At 38.1% G+C, this 21131-nt stretch overlaps 1 protein-coding gene across 2 annotated transcripts in view; it reads right to left on the reverse strand.

Annotated features, from left to right (window-relative positions):
* Positions 1-8574: 8574 nt before the first annotated feature.
* Positions 8575-21131, reverse strand: part of LOC134854459 (coiled-coil and C2 domain-containing protein 2A-like) — a 78980-nt gene continuing 66423 nt past the window's right edge. For both annotated transcript variants that reach the window (XM_063870716.1, XM_063870715.1), the window contains 5 exons: positions 12911-13015; positions 12229-12357; positions 11835-11893; positions 9368-9545; positions 8575-9055 (listed from right to left, as the gene is read on the reverse strand). In XM_063870716.1, the coding sequence (XP_063726786.1) occupies positions 8849-9055; positions 9368-9545; positions 11835-11893; positions 12229-12357; positions 12911-13015 (678 nt within the window). In that variant the 3' untranslated portion in view covers positions 8575-8848. The remainder of the gene's footprint in view (positions 9056-9367; positions 9546-11834; positions 11894-12228; positions 12358-12910; positions 13016-21131) is intronic.

Below are 21131 nucleotides of genomic sequence, written 5' to 3' on the forward strand. Positions count from 1 at the left end.
ATAAGACCAAACAAATTTTTAAAAAATCATATTTTTTGCTCAAATGTTTTGCTGGTTTTATGCTAAATTTTCATTAATTTTGTGGATTTTTGTACTCTGAATTTTAACAAGTCTCGACGTACCATAAGTTATACGTTTCTAGAAGCTTTAAAATAGCATTTCTTTGCTTAAATTTAGTGAAGGTTTTTGAAATGTTGAATATATTTCTTTCATTAAAAAATCTCCTTAAGATAATCTTTTAAAATGTTTTTTCTTGTTTTCAGAGTTGATCATATCTATAACGCGGCTTCTTCAGGCTTCCAATGTTTTGTCAACGGAGTATCACCACTTGACTCTGAAAATTGCGCCCTGGACAGTAAAATTAGCACCAATCCAATCTACGAATGGTCGGCATGGGAAGAAACAACAGCCAATACTTGTATTAAAGCTGATGTTGAACCCATTTCGCGAGTAGTCATAAGCCGACAACAAAAACGAGCTTGCAGTAATGACGACGAGCGCTTACAGTTCGTTACCAATAACGAGGTGACATCCGATTGCGAATGTTCAGTCGTGAGATCATACCAAAAAAGAGCTGATCTATTGCAAAAGATAATAAACAGTTGATTGGAGGCGCAAACTGCTTGCCAAGCTGTCAACTCGACCCTTTTCACTGGTTACTACAACGCCACTGGAGATTGGGAAGAACAAATTCCGTCCTTTGTAAGCACAAAGACTTTTCGTTTTGTAGCACAATATGAGAAAAAGAGCTCACATGAAAAAAAAGTAAAAAAGCAAAGAAAAAATATAATTCGAATACCTCAATACTTTTTCAATTTTTTATGTCAATCTAACCACAAACTACTTTTTATCAAAAATTTGGAGCAAAAACTCATTTTGCAATAATAATTTTACCGATTAAAGTTTAATCCAAATTGTTCCGCTTTGAAATAGGAACAGAAAGGAATTACGGAACAGAAGGGGATTTTACCCCTCCCCCCGCCGCTCCCCTTCAAATAAAAATGGAAGGACGCAGATAAGGGAGTAACTGAAAATTTGTCGAATAGTTGATTTTAATTTAAAGTTTGGTCATTTTTTAAACATCAAAACATCAAAACATATGCGACTTATTGTGACTGTTCTGTTGAACAGAACAAAAAATGATGCGCTATCTAAATTTTATCTCCACTCGTCAAGAGTTTTTATTCCGCCCTAGAGTTTTTTGTAAAACTAAACCAAATCAAATTTCTCATAGAGCAAAAAAAAAATTTGAAAATGCGCGTTCGTAAAAAAATAACTGTCAAATTGATTATCCTTGCTTTTATGTAGCCTGTAGATCCTTCCTGGTTTTGGACTGGTTTTAAACTGAACTGGGATACAAAACAGCTGATCAGCAATGAAACCAATGAATTCGTGAATATTTACAATTGTACTTTGCCTTGGTCTCCAGGTAAGTCGGTGGAAGAATTCCTCTTAGGAGATTTTTCAATCCTAATTAACCCTAATGATGGAGTACATTCTCTGCATCTCAGTGTGGACCTTCAATCAAGACAATTAATGGACCGTAACAAAAATTAAAACCAGAAATTTAATTTGCATGTGGAAGACCCGGGTCGAGGTGCTCACTTTATATTTCGACCCTCTTGACCAAAAATTGGTAAGTTTGATCACCCCGACCTCATTCTGGTATGTTTCGACCGTACTCGACCCAAATTCGGCATGTTCCGACTGTCCGACCGTGCTAGACGGAAACAAATATGCTCGACTCAAGCAAGATATGTTTCGACCGTGCTTGACCGAAAAAAATGTGGTAGAACCTACTCGACCCAAACAATATATGTATCGATTGTGCGCGACCGAATTCGGGTATGTATCCACTTTGACACAACTTGAGTTATCTAGTTTTAAACGTTATATTTTATGCTATTCGGGTAACAGCTGGTGATTCTTTTTCATCAGGATGAAGTTAATCGCAATTTAAAGGCTATTTGCAATTGAAATATTTTTTCATCTTCAAGAATACTGGTTTGCAATTTGAGTAGAAAATTTTCAAAAAAATGTTGATATTCTGAAAAAACAAATTGACTCTGAATTACCACGGGACAATTGACTTTTTTTGACCGTGCTCGAGGTATGATTCGACCGTGCTCGATGTATATTTCGACCGTGCTCGAGGTATGTTTCGACTGTGCTCAGCCGTACTCGAGGTATGTGTCTACCGTGCTCGAATTATTTTTCGGTCGTGCTTGACGGTGCTCGAATTACTTTTCGAATTTGCGTTCAATCCAATCCTCTGTTTTTACTATTCCTTCGGTCGAGCGCTGACATGTGCTCGACTTTGAAATTCAAAAAAAAGAAGGATATCGACCCGGGGATCAACTTTGGCTTTTTGAAAGCGTTTTTGGTGCAAAAGAGCTCACCAGCGACCATAGCTTAAGCTTTGGTCTTTCATCACAGACAAGGAGAGCAATGTTGAGCTAAACAGTGCAGTTGAATTGAAATTAATACGAGGCAGTCGAGGCCCACCTTTATGATTTTCAGTTTTTTGTTCAAGTAAGTCGGTAGAATCCCTACTAGGGAATTTTTCAATCCTAACTGATCCTAATGATGGAGTACGATCTCTGCATCTCAGAGTGGACTCTTAATCAAGAAGGTTAATGGATCGTTACAAAAATTGGAGTTAGAAATATAAAATGCATTTGAAAGACTGGGGTCGAGGTGCTTACTTTATATTTCGACCATCTTTGAAAAAAACTAGTAAGTTTTGACCATCCCGATCAAATTTTGGTATGTTTCGACCATGCTCGACCAAAGTTTGGCATGTTTCAACCAAGCTCGATCAAAAAAAAATGTGCTCTAGCCTAACGACCAAATATATGTTTCGACCATGCTCGACCAGTTTTGGGTATGTTTCCTTTTTGAACAACATGAGTTGAGTTATCCAATTTCAAACGTTATATTTTATGCTTTTCAGGTTAAAAAAAGTTTTAACATCTTATGATCTAATGATGTTTTTTTTATCAGAATCAATTGATTTGCAATTTAGATGTTATTTGCAATCTAAATGTTTTTATCTTTTGGAATACTGGTTTGCAATTAAGTAGAAAATGTTTAAAAAATATGATGATAATTGAAAAAAAAAATCTTTTGAATTAACGCCGGACAATCGGTTTTGTTTTACCATTCTCGGGTTATCTTTCGATTGTGCTTTAAGTATGTTTCGATCGTGCTCGACCATTCTCGACCTTGCTCCAGGTATGTTTCGACCGTACTCGAATCATGTTTCGACCGTTCTTGACCGTGCTCGAAGTATGTTTCGAATTTGCGTTTGATCCAACCCCCTGTGTCGACTATTCTTTTCTTCTGAACGAAAGTGAGCTTCTCGACCAGGGAATCAGCTTTGGCTTTTTGAACGGGTTTTTGGTCGCAAAAGTGCTCACTAGCGACCATAACATATGCTTAGGGCATTCATCACAGACAAGGAGAGCAAAGGTTAGATAAACAGGGCGGTTGAAATGAAAACAACATGAGGCAGTCGAGGCCCACCTTTATGCTTTTCATGTTTTCATACAAAAAGTTTTCTTCGCAAAAAATAGGAGCAATTGATAAAAGGTGTGAGAAAACAAAGATGATATAGATTGCGTAGATCGGATGTTTTATTGACTTTTTTTGAAGTAAATGTATTCAAAAACTCAAAAATAGTTTTGTAAAAATTACAGGTGAACCCAACAAACCTTTTAATGAAGATGTTGCTTTCTTCACTGAAAAAGGTCTACTGCTGGATGCTAAGTCCAACCATACTCCAGCAATGATAGTCTGTAACAACTGGGAGCCAATAGGAGACGAGAAAACGCAATGCAATTCTCAAATCAACTCAACACTTGTTTCATGATTCCATTGCAGCGAGATATTACATAAGCACTAAACGTGTAAAAAGATAAATTGGTTTTACATTTGTAAATTTTTTAACATATGTGTTCACTAGCTGCTTGACAATTTAAGGCGCAGAACCCAATGACCAAATCAGAACTACAAGTTTATTTTGTTTTAGTAATTAGGTTCTTTTTAGCAACCAAGAAACATAACTTTGCTTAACCGTGATACACTATTTTTTCAGTACTCGTATACCAGCTGCTCTTTAGAAGTCACTTTTCAAATGCATGTATTGATTGCTTTTTGGTTCCGGATATCCTTTCTTTTTCTTACAACCCACATATTCACCCATTTTAATCTTTATTGAGGGAAATTGTAAAGTTCAGTCTGAAAATTAAATAAGTTTGCCATAGCTTTATTACTTGGCATAGTTCTTTTTGTTACAACCTGAATCAATTTGTAACGAACATAGCTCTCTCTTTTCTCTTTAGTAGTCCCTATCATTCAGATTAGATTGCAGCAACTGATATGTTTATATGTGTAGTGTATATCTATATGATGTGTCCATAAAATGTCTTCCCTCCCTCTTAGGTTGGTTATTTTACTTGACAGCAAAATATACGAAATCAAGGCTGGTAAAACTTAAAATTGCTGGTATAATTCAAAAGACTTAAAGCGACTATATCCAAAAATGCGTACAGAAAAATTAATTCTACCATGTGTCAACTAAGCCGACGAAACATGAGCAGATACACAATAGATCGACATTTTTCGGAAAGAAATATTTCCAGTTAAAGAAGTAAACAGTTGCTGCTCAGATTTGAACCCAATAACTTTACCGTCTCAGGCGTATTCTTCACCTCCAGGCTAAGTGCAGTACGCGCATAGAAGTTTGTAATCATTATGAACCAAGATACAAAAAAATTGTAAAAAAAATTTGAAGCCCACCTTGAAACTACAATTAGCAACACTTGCAACCACCCCAAAATACCCTCAGCATCAATTTTTAAACAAAAATCTTTAGTCACATACCCTCACCCACAAAAAAGATGAACCAAATAATAAACGTCATATATATCTCTGCTTGCATTTGCTCGTGAGAATCGTTTGGCGTTCTGTGTATTCACTGAGATTTGCACTTGTCTTCGAAATCAACGCTATCAAACTCGGGTGCATTGACAAAGATAAATTTTTCCGGTGCTCCAAATTCGATTGCTGACTTGTTTTTCCTACCGAGTCTATTATTAGTTGGGAAATATACGATCCCGCCATTTCTAGCGTCCACAGCGCCCAAGACCAAGTTTTCTGTTACATTCTTCACTTCTTATTACTTCTTATGTATCACTGCTTATGAAAAAAGCAACTCGATCAGTATAACAACTGACTTTTCAAACTTTTTGAATTAAATACCTTTTTTTACAATTAGACAACTTTTAAAATTGCGAGGAATCTTGGTCTGGATTAAATCATCACTATAAGTTTCTCGACTCTTAAAATTGATCGATCAAAATCTGTAGATACGGCAGACGGGTGCCAGTTTCGAACTTCCCAGAGCCGAGATTGTAATTATTCAAAATTAGATTATTTTTTTCCCGTTTCCCACAATAGCCCGTTCATACCGCCGTAAAACGTATATGAACTCTTAGACGCAGTTTTTATTCACGTTAATGTACTAGTCCCTCGTTGAAAAGCAAAAAAAAAATTTAAATCAGAAAAAACCCAAGAACTCAAATTTCATCGCTTGTTTGATGGTGGAACTTTAAATGTCTACACTTGGCTCAAAAAGGTGTCACGGTTGGTTTTGCATAGACTTAATGACAGGCACTGGCTAATAAACATTTTAGAGCACATTTCTGAGTTGAGAATCTATAAGGTTCTCAATTAAAATGAGTCAAAATTAGGTTCAACTAACATTTATCTGGTTGACGCTCTACCGTTTTTATTTTGTCTTCTAGGTTCCTATTAATTCCTATACAAAAAGACTTTGATGAATGTAATCCTTGAATTTTGAAAATTCTTTAAAGTTATTTGTTTTATTTACAAAAAAGATTTTTCAAAATTGCGAGATACTTTCAATCTAAATGATATTTGCAGAAGTATATTTTACAAAAAAAGTTTATTTAAATGAGATTGATTTTCAAATTTTATTTCAAGTTTTCTTTCAATTTTCTGTTTCAAGCTCAAACTTTTCAATTCTAAATTTTTCAAATCGAATAATGAAGAATGGAAGCTGCCGGGTGCCGGGGAAACCACTCACCACTCACTCAAAAGTTACCCCCGAAAAAAAAATTGAGACGAAACAATTTTTTCCTACAAAAAAAACAAAAAGATCATCAAGATCTGTATAAGAATCTGAACTACGTCCTTGATTAACAAATTTTATCTGAAGAAGCCTTTTTTTTACAGCTGAACAAAACTCGGAGTTGAAAACTTCCAAAAAACAGTAAGGGAGGATTGATTTTTGCGAGATAGCAAAAAAAAAACACTTTCGAAGTGCGAAACACAAACTTTCTGCTTAGAAACCAAAATCAAAAATTTGCACAAGCTTTTAGAAACTTTTTTGCAAGCGTTGTTGATCTAATGTTTGTATCAATTTACTCGATATTTCAGCGTAATTATCGAAAACTTTAAAAAGACAGAATAAGCCATTTTTGGGGTAAACTTGGGACCGAATTTTGCGAAACAAACTTCACCATAATAAATTTTATTAAGTTCATTGCACTTTTTGTTCTCTTCACTTTTTGTCTAACTCACATCAATTCTGGAAAAATGAGTTTGAAGTGTCAATCTTGGTCTGGATTACATCATCACTGTACGTTTGTCGACTCTTAAAATTGATCGATCCAAATTCTGTAGACAAGGCAGTCGGATTGATGCGTGTTTTGAACTTGCCAGAGCCGAAATTATCTTTATTCAAACTCAGTGGGAAACCATGCTTCATTCACTCAAAAGTCACACCCCGAAAAAAATTGAGCCGGAACAATTTTTTCCTACCTAAAAAAACAAAAAGATCAACAAGATCTGTATGAGAGTCTGAACTACGTCCTTGATGAAATAATTTTATCTAAAGAAGCCTTTTTTACAGCTTAACAAAATTTGGATGTAAAAAATTTCAAATAAACAATGAGGGAGAATTGGTTTTTGCGATATCAAAAAATTGCGCAAGTTTTCGGAAATTTTTTTTTCAAGTGTTGTTGATCTAATTTTTAAACAAATTTACCCGATATTTCAGCGTACACATCGATAGCCTTAAAAAAACAGAGTAACCCATTTTTGGGGAGACTTCGGTCTAAATTGTCAAGTTCAATTCATTTTCTGTTCTCTTCTCTTTTTGTCTACCTCAAATCAATTTTGAAAAAACGAGTTTGAAGTGTCAATCTCGGTCTGGACTAAATCATCACTGTACGTTTGCCGACCCTTTGATCGATCCAAAACCTGTAGACAAGGCAGTCGGGCCGATTTGTGTTTCGAACTTGCCAGAGCCGAGGTTATTTTTATTCAAACTCAGGGGAAACCACGCTTCATTAACTCAAAGTCACACCACGAAAAAAATTGAGCATGAACAAGTTTTTCCTACAAAAAAAAAAACAAGAAGATCATCAAGATTTGTATACGAGTCTGAACTACGTCCTTGATGAAATAATTTTATCTGAGAAGCCTTTTTTTTTTTTTACAGCTGAAGGGAATTCGGATTTGAAAAATTTCAAATAAACAATAAGGGAGAATTGGTTTTTGCGAGATCAAAAAATTGCGCAAGTTTTTGGAAGTTTTATTTTTTCAAGCGTTGTTGATCTTATTTTTAAACCAATTTACTCGATATTTCAGCGTACTCATCGATAGACTTAAAAAACAGAGTAACCCATTTTTGGGGTAGACTTGGGTCCAAATTTTGCAAAAACAAAATTCACCAAAAAACAGTAAGGGAGAATTGATTTTTGCGAGATAGCCAGAAAAAAAAACATTTTTGAAGTGCGAAACTCAAAATTTTTGCTGAAAAACCAAAATCAAAAATTTGCGCAAGGTTTTGGAAGTTTTATTTTTTCAAGCGTTGTTGATCTAATTTTTTTTATCAATTTACTGGATATTTTAGCGTAATTATCGATAGCCTTAAAAAACAGATTAAGCCATTTTTGGGGTAAATTTGGGTCCGAATTTTGCAAAAAAGATTTCACCATAATAACTTTTGTTAAGTTCAAAGCAACTTCTGTTCTCCTCACGTTTTGATCTAACTCACATCAATTTTGGAAAAACGAGTTTGAAGAGTTTCACGCAGGTCAAGCTGAATTTTTCCTCCTCTTTCTTTGCCAATTTTGGAAAACGTACTAGTCTCTGGTTGAAACGCAAAAAAAAAATCAAAAATCAGAAATAAAGTCAGAAAACTCAAATTTCAACGCTTGTTCAAAAGTGGAACACTGAATTTCTACACATGCTCAAAAAGTTTCACAGTTAGTTTTGCGAAGACTTAATGACAGGCACTGGCTAACGAACATTTTAAAGCAATTTTCTGGGTTGAGAAAACAAATAAAGTTTCTTAAATAAGATGAGTCAATGCATTAGGTTCATTCATCATTTATCTGGTTAACACTCTACCGTTTTCATTTTTCTGTTACGTTCCTATCACTTCTTACACAAAAGCAACTCGACGAGTTTATCACCTGGCTTTTCAAAGTTTTTTAACTATATACATTTATTTACAATTAGACAACTTTTAAAATTGCGAGGAATTTTCAAATTTTAAATCTATAGGATATTTACAGAAATATATATTACAAACAAATTTTTACATAAATGAGATTGAGCCTCAAATTATATTTCAAATTTACATTCAATATTCTTTTTCAAGCTCAAACTTTCTTATTCTAAGGTTTTCAATTCAAATAATCAAGCATTGAAGCTGCCGATCTAACAACAGAAGGAGAGTTTTGATCATTGTGATATATATTTAGTGACATGAAAGAAATTATTTCCACGTGATTTCCTTTTCTTTCAGATGATTTCATGACTGTTGTGTGCCTGTTGATTTTCTATTGAGACAAGCAACGTAGACCCACACTGAGAATATGTTGTTGGGGTATGGGTGGAGATAGACGGCCAGTGCGAACTCAACGTCACTGCCGGGTGCCAAATGGACCCCAGTGCTGTGCACTTCATCCAGTATGGCCTGCATTGTGGTCAGCGGCATGTTCAGGGGGAAGCCACTCACCTGCAAATATACACACAATCACAGAGGAATTCGCGCATCATAACGCGCATATCCATTAAAAGAATGTAGCTCTTTTGCTGGTCCCCTCCCCCTTCACCGATAAAATTTGCCTAAATTGGTCATTCTAGTGTTTCGGCACAGCTTAAAAGAGTAAAGCGACCAAGGTTTCAAAAAACCACCGCTAATAAAAGAACGCTTTTTTCTACTTTAGCGCCCGTTTTGGACCGAACAAGTAGTAACCCTAGTGACAAACAACCAGTAGTATTATAGTTTATTAGCTTAGCCGATAATCCAAATGGATTGGTGTAATACCTGGTGTTGGTCTAGTAGAGTCTTCAGGTACTCCTGGTGTTTCTGGTTGTTCTGGGATGACCTGCTGGTCTCCAGTTTGGGCAGCAGATCTCTGAACTTGACTTGACAGTGTCTGTTCCATCTAGTCACAAATCTAGCCCTCCACTCCATCAGTTTGTCACGCACATTCTTCTCAATCCTACAAACACAGGGAGAACAAACACAGTTACGCAGCTCCATTTTGCAAACACGAGCAACATACAAAGTCAACAGACATGTTGGAAAAGTGTCACAGAACTCAGGAAACAGTCGAAAAAAAACTTTCGAAAAAAATACCGAAAATATATCACGTTGAAGAGCTTCGAATTTACAAGAATTTTTATTAACTTTTTTCATCAAATTAACGAAATTGGGTTCAATAGGAAAATGAATCAAAAGATAACTTTTTTACTCTGCTGGTAATTCTGATTTGGTAATTTGAATCGATCAGGTTTTGTCGTTCACGTTTTGACATTTTTATTTCGTAATCGGAGAGCGTAACTTCCATTTTACCAAATGAAATTGACCTTTAAAAATTTAGAAGTCAAACCGCAAAAAAAATTACTAGGCCTACTTAACACCACGCTCATTTACAATTAAAAACGGCAAGAAAGGGCTCTAAAATTCAACGAAATACAAAAAATAAGTCTTTAAAAACCTCGCAAAAGCTGGGTAATGAACACACAAGTCACTGGGTTATAGTGAAACACTGAGCCAGTTCATTGGACCACGGATACCTTAAAAAATTGCCAATGAGAAACGATACTTATCAAATTTACTTTCGAAGTTCAAAGAAAATACATCACTCTCAAAAGCTCAAGAATAATTCCTGGCTGGAGATTTATCTCATTACGAGGAAACTGGGTCAAAAGCTAATGTTTACTCCGCTGGGAATCCAGAACATTGCCAATCGAAGATTGCAAAAGAGAAATGAACGCAAGTAAACATTAAAAACACTCAACTTTCGAATTTCAAAGAAAAAATAGATGCTCTTTAAGCTCTTTCAATTTCGAGAACAATTTATGATTGGCGCTTTTTCGATAACGTGAACCCAACTAGAGAAAACTGGATCAATAGGTACAGTTTTTATTCCGCTGGAAACCTCAAAATTAAATTCCACTTTCGAAATAGAAATCGTTCAGGTTTTTTCGCGCCGTTTCCACGTTCGTTTTTGGAGAATGCTATTTACGTCAATTTCAGCAGATGAATTTCAATTGAACTCAAAAAGAGCATAGTTACATAAATGCATCCATAAATGCATCAATATGTATGAATGCACATCTGTAGTTATAGTTATTAGCGACTTTGTAGTAGTTAGAACATAGTTGAAAGATGCCCGAGGGAAAAAGAGCCCGTCCTTAGGGCACGAAGTGCCCGATGGCGGCTCTTTTGCCCGAGGCCATCTTCAACTATGTTCTAACTGTTGAAGGGTATGTTTTTGCTCTTTCTAAGGAAAAGATGCCGGAAAATTGTGAAAGAGCCCGGAAAATTGTAAAAGCGCCCGGAAAAGGAAAAGTGCGCGAAACTATGCAAATGATTTCTTGTTTCATTCAAGCGTTCTAATATTTCACTTTTCATTCATGCCTTGTCGTGAAAAAACGTGTGTGAAAGAGCGAAAACATACTCTTCTAAGATTTTTCCTGAAAAAAAAAATGAAAAAAATCAGCAAGACCTATCTATATCAGACTTCACTACGTTCATTAATCTTAAAAAATAAAGTCCTATTTTTAAACTAGAAGTCATTCACATTTTTGTGACCTTTACACTTTTGCTGTTCGATAGAGGAGTTTGTCCTCTTTTAGAATAAACTAAACACAATCTGAAAGCTCAAAAGTCAGGTAACACTAGCCGAACTGTCAATGTGAACATAACGATGACGTAAAAGATAGTCAACAGATAGTTAGAAAAAAGTCAATGAACGCAAGGAAACGACATTTTCCATTTTTCGAATATATCTATGGTCTTAAAGCTCTTTAAATTAAAAGAACAAACTATAATTGACTTTTTTTTTGATAAATTAAACCCATTTGGAGAAAACTGGATCAAAAAGTAAATGCTTTATTCCGCTGGGAAATCTGAAAACTAAAATCAACTATTTGAGTGCATTAATTCAGTTTAGGTAGTATAAGCCCAATTTGTTGTTGATTTATGATAAAAATCGTTTTTCGGTTTACTGAGCACATTCTGAAAAAGTTTCGGTTTACTGAGCACATTTTGAAAAGTTTCGGTTTACTGATCAGGTTAATTAATTTTCGTTTTGCTAACTTGGGCTGCCTGTTTCCGGTTTACTGACCTACTACTTCTCATATGCTTTCATGTATCTGTATAAGCCCATTTCTAACCTGACTACAAGGTAGTGGCAAAATGAAGCAAAAAAAATCGCATATAAATTTCAAGCTAAATATTTTTCACGTTGACAAAATCAATTCAATAGATTGTTACTACGCACCTGTCTTGGATCTCGAGTCGTTTTTCCTCTTCTGTTATTTCGTAGACCAAATTCTCCGGCTGAAAAAAGGAACAAGAATGGGCTAAAATGTACTTTTATGATCTTAAATAAATTTATCTGAACATTTATTTCAATAATTGCAACCGCTGCAGTCAAACTGTTTAATAAAATCATGAACCTTAATTCATCACGAATAGTAGCATTATGATGGTCAACACAAAGCATCTAACAAATTTACAGCTAACATTGAAGACATCTATTTCAGTCTTCTCTAGGCGTGGAGAATTTAGTCACCAGTTTCGACAATTTGTTAATTTTATTTACTTTGAAATTCGTTTTTTTAAGAGACTATAAGCAACGAAATTGAGTTTTTTAGAAAAGTAGAATCATCTACCTGTACAGATGCTAGTGGGAGGTTTTCAGGTTTGAATTTCGCCCCGAAGAATGGCCGCCACTTCTTCTCATCAGCCACATTGAAGTCCACTCTGTAGGGCTCATCGAACGCCTGCACATTCGCATACACCTACAATACGAACACAGTAGAACCTGCAAGGCATAGGATAAAATTGTGCTCACCCGCTAATGTGATTATCACTATAGATTACTATGTCCTGTTCTTTTGCCTTAAAACCCCAGCAACTTAGAGACCCATAAACAAAAACCACTGTTTGTGGGGCTATCAACTTCAAATTTTATGACCACGTTACCACAATGTTTTAGTACTTAATCATCATAAATTTGATCTTCCTAAAAATTAAAGCGATTCCTTGGAATCAAGATGCTAATTGTCAGTGTTCAAAAAGCAGGACGTTTTCGGAACAAGTTGGATAGAGGGGAGGCTCACTACAACGCAATCTACTCCGCATTATAAATACAAAAGAGAACTCAAAACATTCATTTAAAAAAAGATGGGCGAATTGGTACAGATTAACCACCAAATATGGTCCATTGGTGTATAGTCAGTTGCGTAACACAGATGATTAGCTGTGCTGCTTGGCATGCATGGGCGACACGGATTTAGATGCTATTCAAATAGTTTGTTTAGAGTCAAGGGTAGTAGTATGTAGTGGTCTTACATTTGAATTGCTGATGAGAGTTCCAACACTAAGCAGAGGACAGAAGGGGTCAGAGGTGGCATAACTACTTCCTGTCGAGGGGTTCCAGATCTTAGGACGATCACCCTGAAAACAAAGGAAGACTTCGAAAAGTAAATCAGAAAAGAGATAAAATTCGTCAGAAAAAAGACCTTGCAAAAAAAGGGACCAAAATTGACTCTGACGAACCGGTTCCTTAAAAAGACCACAAGTGCAGAAACAACCATGCAAAAAACACCGCATTAAAACAAAAGCGATCTTGCTTTACCACTAACAAATACAAGCTATTTCTTCACCAGGAAATCAAAAGTTAATCAACGTTTTGGACAGCGCCACTTCTGGTCTGCCTGCTTCGTTTGGTCCTGCTACATGTACATGTAACTGGATTTCTCGAAACTAAAAGAATTTTCTTAGAATTTTCATTGCAGTTTTGAATCACGATTGAATACGCTTCAGTGTGCTACTTCACTGAAATTGGCACGGCATCTCTTAGCTCTTCCAATTTCAAACATAGCCAATAAACAGTCAATTAACAGAAGGAAGCGGGAGAATTTGAATTGAACTTGAAATGAAATCGAAACATTATCAGAAACATAGGGTTTCTTTTTGTGAAAATTCATTTAAAAGTTCTAAATAAATAAAAGCTCCCGAAAAAACTGTAAGTGCTTGAAATTCATTACATCATATATCGTAGCGAACGAATATAAACGATGTAGCTGTAGAACTGATTATTATTTCAACTTGCAGAAAACAGAACGTTATGGAAGAACCGAGAAAAGACTGAGATAAATAAGAAGATAATTCCTAACAACAAGCTTAGCATAGCATACCAAAAATCATCAGCACGTCAACAACCCCAGCCCAACGATAAAATCCCTAATCCATTATTAAAAATATGACCTAGTCGCGCAACGACCCATCAACTAGAAAAAAACCAAAACAGATTATTTTTTGAACCAAGACGCTCATTCAGACTGCCAATTTTTTCTACGAAAACAAAAAAATCGAAAAAGCCATCAGAAAAAAAAAACAATTGATACCGACGAAATAAATACCTGATCAGTACTGATTAACCTCGATTCGTCACACTCTACACTAACACAAGATACGAACAAACTAAATTTTCATTCAAAATTGAGCAAAGACTCACATTTAGACCAGCTGGACAGACGACTCAATGCGGCTTGCGCATTGCGCAATTGACTTCTACTAATAAAAAGTAACTGACCCAACTACCAGCGTGAATTTTCATAGAAGCAACAGAATTGAAATTCTTACTTTGTGAGCGATAGAGAAAAAAGAAACGTTAAAAAAATTGCTCGAAATAACGGTCTGCGCATGGCTAAAGAAACACTTGAACTTTGATACTAATCTGCCTAATAAAATTTTGAGGGCAGGAAGCGTAGCATCGTCAAATACTCAGCTTCGGCAAGCGCGACCAAGCAATTCGCTTCGTGCTGCTGCTGTTATAAGAAATCGTCGTTCGCGCGCGAGTATTTGAAGTTGCTGAGCTTCCTGTCCCCAAAAGTTAATTGGTCAGGTCAGTATCAAATTTTCATTGTTTCTCTAGCCGGGAGCAGCTCGGTACTTCGCGCAATTTTTTGTGTTCTTCCTTGTTTTGCTCACGATGTGAGTGTCGTGATATAGTAAGAGCTTTGGTTGTGTTGCTTTTGTGAAAATGCTTGAAACATACATGTGACTCGCGCACTGCCAATGTTCTCACGTAATCGACCGCATCAGATGATCCCCTCTCTTTCTCAAACCTCACCAACTTTGCGAACGCGTAAATCATTGCTCTCAAAAAAACTCCAGGGCTTCGCTACGGCGCGCACCGAACGCGAGCTTCTTCGACAACTCCGTGCCCAAACTCTGTCAGGGGCTACAATATGTTCAGTTGTCAATCATCCTAGTTGCTATTCTTTATTTACTTATCTCTGAGAGTTCTCATACTATAATTAAGTGTGAGTCTGGTACCTGCCTGTCAATCAACTTAGAACTGTCTAGCTGTTATGTGTTGACCTCTAGTTCACTCTCTTATTTATGCGAACTAGAATACAGTCAATTGAGTATTTAACAGCCATCGTTTTATCAACCCTTGTTATGGCGCAGCCAGTGGATGGTGGGGGGAAAAACCCCCTTGGAATTGTGGCCTTCTGGCCTCCGAATCAGGCGGAACCACAACGCTTATGGGAACACTGGAAACAAAGATTTCATTGGGCGATGGTGGCGAAACTTGGACTAGTCTCGTCGGAGTATTACTTTGCATCGACATTAACTGAAGCACAGATTACTGACCTGGGTGACATTGGTGGAAAACCACGGGCAGAAGGTGAACGTACACTGATATCGAATCTGTACTTATGCCTGGGACATGAGGGACAGAGAGCTTTGCATAACCAGCATCCACATTTAAATATGGAAACAATACGATACCCACGTTTTTTGGATACCTGTGTAGCTCTTTTTTAGAAAGAGCGAAACGAAACGTACGAGATGTACCAGATGTTGTCGAGGAAACAAAAGGAGGGTGAAAGCTTAGAATCGTTCTATGCAGAACTTAGTGGAATGGCGGCAAGATGCAATTTGGGCACCCAGAAGCGGAAAATTGTGAGAGACATATTTATTTTCAACATGAGGAACAGGGACGCGCAGAACGAGCTGTGTAGGGAAACTAAAACCCCGGAGGAAGCATTGAGAATCGCAATGTCATATGAAAGAGGAGACAAGTACGCAAAGAGTTACAAGGGCGTCGCATCCGGTTCCACGAAATGGCGTATCCATCGCCAGGGGGTTCCCTGCAGATCAAAACGGAACCAATCAGCAATATTCGTGGATCCAGGGGACGAGGAATGCCAAGGGGACGGGGCCAATATCCAAATCGTGGAGGAGGTCGAACACAAGATCGAATGCAAGAGCGAAGATGTTACAATTGCGAGCAACCGAACTTCACCCCAGAACACCGACAACAATGCCCAGCAAGAGCCGTCACATGCAATTTTTGCAAAAAGATTGGGCACTTTGAGAGGACTTGCCGGGGAAAACGACCATCCAGGGGGGACAACCGGTTGGATTAATCCAAGGGGATGAGCTATTCGAGGAAGAAGATACCCCCTCGGATGACGTGGGGCCCCAAGCTGCGGCAAATTCAGTAGGTTTCGTTAAACGAGAACACCACAGCTGGTCATCAGAAAGTTCAGACGACTACATGGTTATGGCAATTAGACGGAAGAAGGAAACAGTATTGAAAGTTGCCGGACCTAAACTCAAAATATACATTAATGGGCACCCGATGAACATTTGGATCGACAGTGGATCGCCGATATCCATTTTTAACATTGGAAGATTTGAGGAGAACAGTGGGAAGAGCGGGAATTAATTTAAAACAGGATGACACTGACGATGACGAATTCCGGGATTACAGTAACAATCGGATCAAGATGTTGGGCAGAATGGAACTCGAGTTAGCATCAAACGGCTGGAAGACGAAAGCAGAAGTCCGAGTCATTGGGGGGACCAGACCATCCATCGTGGGACGTGATTTGATGGGGAAACTCGGACTCCAGTTGATGCAAGCAGATCCAAGGGGGGAAGTAATGAATATCCAGGGGACGGAAGACAATTCATGCAATGAGGGGCACGACGAACCGGAGGATGAGCAGATGGATCAATGGCAATTATACTTCAGTAAGCTATTCCCAAAACTTTTTACTAGAGTTGGAAAAATTAGGAACTACAAGGTTCAAGCAGAATTTTTCAAAAATCTTGTACCAGTGCAGCAGAAGGGACGGAGAGTGCCGGTAACGCTCCAAGAAAAGGTGGACAAGGAAATTGATAAGCTATTAACCCAGGGACATATAGAAAAGTTGAAAGAGTGTTTGGATCGATATTTTGTTTCTCCGATCGTCATCGCCGTAAAAAAAGACGGGTCCGGAAAGTTAGCATTGGAATCTCGAGAGCTTAATAAACAAGTTCATAAAAACAAATACCAAATGCCAAATATAGAAGAACTTGTAGATACAATAGGACAACTTATTTCCGAGAAAAAACAAGGAGAGGTGTACTTTACTACGATGGATCTAACGTACGCGTATGGGCAACTACCGCTTAGTGAAGAAACAAGCGTGCACTGTAACTTTTCTTTGGTGGGCGGACGGTCGACAGGAACATACCGATTCCGAACAGGGTTTTACGGGCTAACGTCCATGCCGGCAGAGTTCCAACGAGTAATGGACTCAATTTTGAACGAATTCCCACAAGCGAACGCGTTTATCGATGATATTTTGGTTACAACCAAGGGAACGGAAGTAGAACATATCTCCTTGGTTGAAAAGATCCTCAGGAAACTAAACCACGAAAACATATCGCTGAAATTACCAAAATGCGAGTTTGCGAAACGAGAATGCGAGTGGCTTGGTCATTGTATAACCGAAACGAGGGTTACGCCGCTTAAACGCAAAACATCGCCGATAGACGCATTAAAGGCTCCTAAAACAGTCACTCAATTGAAAACATTTATGGGCTCAATCCACAGCTTGCATAAATATTTACCAGCGATAGCGGAGATGTCAGCTCCATTAAGGCCACTTCTCAGCAAGAAAAACGAATATAACTGGACCGCGGAATGTGAAAATGCTTTCCAAAACATTAAATTGGGGGTAGCAAACATAGTTGAATTAAAACATTTTGATATTCATAAAGACATTAGAGTTGTTTGCGATGCAAGTCATAATGGCCTTGGAGCGGTTTTAGAGCAATTGGGTACAGAAGGGTGGCGCCCTATATCTTTTGCATCACGATTCTTAAACGCAGCCGAGAAAAAATATTCCACTAACGAGCTTGAAATGCTGGCGGTGGTATGGAGGGCCGAGTATTTCAGGAACTACATTTTAGGAAGATCCTTTACAGTTATCACGGACCATAAGGCTCTAATTTCATTACTTAACGGGAATAACAAGAAAAACAAAACACTCTTTTCAAGACTGACACGTTGGCTAGACAGACTGATTCCTTTTGACTTTGTAATAGAACACAAACCGGGCGCCAAGAACGGATTAGCAGATTACTTGTCAAGGCATCCTAGCGAACCCCCTAAACCGATAAGTCAATATGATAATTTGTTCACCGTGGCAAAAATCGCTTCAATTAGAAAATCCCTTGGTTTCACAAATGATTTAAAATCCCTTGGTGAACGAAATTATCAGGATATTAAAAAAAACTGGTTCTAAACAGTCTAGACGGTTTTCATCCAATCAAAAGCGAGAACGGATAACATGCCTACAAACAGCGACGGTTGAGGGCGGAAAGTCATGCGTGAAGACAACGACCAATAGGAAACGATCAATTTGCATAACGCGTAAATCAAAGAAATCCAAGGGACATTCAGTGTGCTCTATATATTGTTCCCTTGGAAGACGGTTAAATTGGCCTACATCAAATAATTCACACAAAATGGATAGCGACTCTAATTGTTCTTTCCCAGTATTTGAAATTGAAAATGTTAGAATTGATTCCCAAACTAACTCTCCGAATATACTACAACCTCAGATCAACTCTCCGCTTAGATTAAATGAAAATCTATTGAGTAGCGATGAAATAACTGTCATTAACCCTGAAATTGTTGCAATTACTAAAAATACACGGGATTCAAAAATTAATACAGTACTTTCTATACCTTCGATATTTCCAGGCGAGCTTTTTCCTACCGTTAATCCGAATCAGCAAATTATGTCTATCATTCCCCGTGATTGCAAGGTTATCAAGAAATCCCAAGCGTTACCAGAACTATTTAATTTAGAATTTGTTGCCTCAAACATACCGGCGGATGTGAACTTAGTACGAGTAAAAGAAGCATTGGAGAAGAAGATTAACTTGAAAGAAGAACTCCTGAAGATTGGGAAGTACTGGGCCCAATACGCAAACGATTTGTCATTACGGGACGATTGTGTGTGGTTGGATGGACGGCTGGTCATTCCTTTGCCATTACAAGTCCCAATTGAGTCGCGGATACATTATTACCATCACGGTAAAAGAAACATGTACGAAGCAGCGCGTGACGTCTGGTATCCCTACATGTACCGCAGTTTGGCAGCAAAGGCCACGTACTGTCAGCAATGCACGGAAGCGGGTAAGAACCTAAAATCGTTATTACCCAAGGGAGACATGGGGAAGGTCCCTGAACCAAGGGAACCCAATGAATGTATACAGTTGGATTTCTGGGGGCCAATAAATTACTTAAATGAGAGTAAGAAATATGTTTTGGTTGCTACGAACCGCTTCTCAAGGTGGCCATCAGCAATGGTTACTACCACTAACAAGTCAGATAAAGTCTTAAAATTCCTCGATAAATACATAACTCATCATTGAGTACCTCGGAAAATCCACGTTGATCAAGGATCATGTTTTACATCTAATAAATTTAAAAGCTTCTGTAACAACGAAGGCATCGAGCTAATGTACTCCCCAGTGAATGATCATCGAGGCACGGGGTCCGTTGAACGGACAATAGGAAGTTTGAAGAATTTTGTCCTAAAATATGCGACTGAAAAAGAGCATAAGTCTCTAGAATCTATGGTCGATAAAGCGCTAGGCGCCCTACGATTTTCCAAAAATGCAACTACTAAATTAACACCTTTTGAAGCTCACCACGGCCGGGAGGCCAACACCGTTTTACGAAATCTTACGAAAAAACCAAGTTTGAAAAATTTGAATTGGAAGAACGTCTTAAAACAAAAATGTTTGTGTTCAGACGAAAATGATCCTGAGATGAGTAAAATTGCATTCCCTCAGCACTCGAATTGGGAGGAGAGGTCCGATTTGACATACGCTCCAGCTTTACGAAGGCCCCCTATCACGCTTGATAGCGATCAGCAAATGGACACATGTCCAGGAGAGGTATCGGGAGTTGCCCCGAAAATCCAAGGGAGTGGAGACACTGGCCCTAACATCCAGGGGAGTGGAGGCGCACGCGACCTATATCAGCGTACCACCAGCAAGACCCTAAATCGGTATAAATTATTAAAATCCAATGTAATCTCTGAATCCGAACATACTATCAAGCTAAAAAACGGATCTGTTCTTAGGAAAAGTGCAGTGGCAGTAAAACCAAAACCCAACCTTCCCAAGAAACGGAAGCCGGCTACGCTCAAGGAGATGTTATCGAGCGCAAAGAAAGGGGCAGTCGGGAGCCCGAAATCAAAGAGAGCAAAGGCCATGCAGAACGTACCATTAGCCACCTTCGAGTCCGACAGTTCGGATAGTCAAGATTACCAGCCATTAAATATTATCCCTGCAAGATTACCGATAGAAGTGTTAGCGAGACACGAAGCGATTGCGGCGGGACAAGGCCCAAGCGGCAGTACAGCAGTAGCAGAACGTGGAACGGGAGCAAAAGCAAAATCAAGAGTGATGAGAGCGAAGCGGGGAAAAGGGGGTCAAGAAAAACAAGTAAAGGGGAGCCAGGAACGTCCGGCGTTAGTTGCGAGAGAGTGCCTTGTGAATAGTAGCCAAGAAGAAGACGTTGAATCTGGCAGTCAAAGTGAAAGCTCGGGAACCAGAAGGAGTACTAGAAGAAGAAAGCCAGTAGATAAAATGGGAGGAGTCAGGATTGAAAATATCCAGGGGGCGGAACAAAAAGGAAAACATCCAGGGGGAGAAGGAAAATGAACCTTACTTTAAAACTCAGTCAAAAACTCATTACCCAGGGAGAGGGATGGCCATAAGCCTAAAACTCAAGTTTGTTGTATCGTTTTAGTTGAGGCGGCAGGTTGAAGGTTTAGTTATCATATTAAATTTAAATTACTATGTATTTAAATTTTACATCCATACGAAAATATCAGGGGCTACAATATGTTCAGTTGTCAATCATCCTAGTTGCTATTCTTTATTTAGAATACAGTCAATTGAGTATTTAACAGCCATCGTTTTATCAACCCTTGTTAACTCCTATCTTGTAATTGACAAGACTCCCAGCCAGTACCTAAAGCAGGAGCTCTAGCTGAAACAAGTAACACAACCTGGCCACAAAGGGCAGGTTGGCATGCAAAGTAGTCGCCGATTGGATGAAAAAGGGATGTAATCCTCGAGACGTTCAGGAGGTCATTGCCTAACTAGATCCAAGAATAAGCGAGGACAAGTAATCTAATGTAGTAAACGCTTCAAGGCCTTCCCAGCAAAAGTTTCTCGGACCTTCCCGACAAAAGAGTTT

The sequence above is a fragment of the Symsagittifera roscoffensis genome, chromosome 9, assembly GCF_963678635.1.
Source record: "Symsagittifera roscoffensis chromosome 9, txSymRosc1.1, whole genome shotgun sequence".
In the NCBI taxonomy this organism is placed as follows: Eukaryota; Metazoa; Xenacoelomorpha; order Acoela; family Convolutidae; genus Symsagittifera; species Symsagittifera roscoffensis.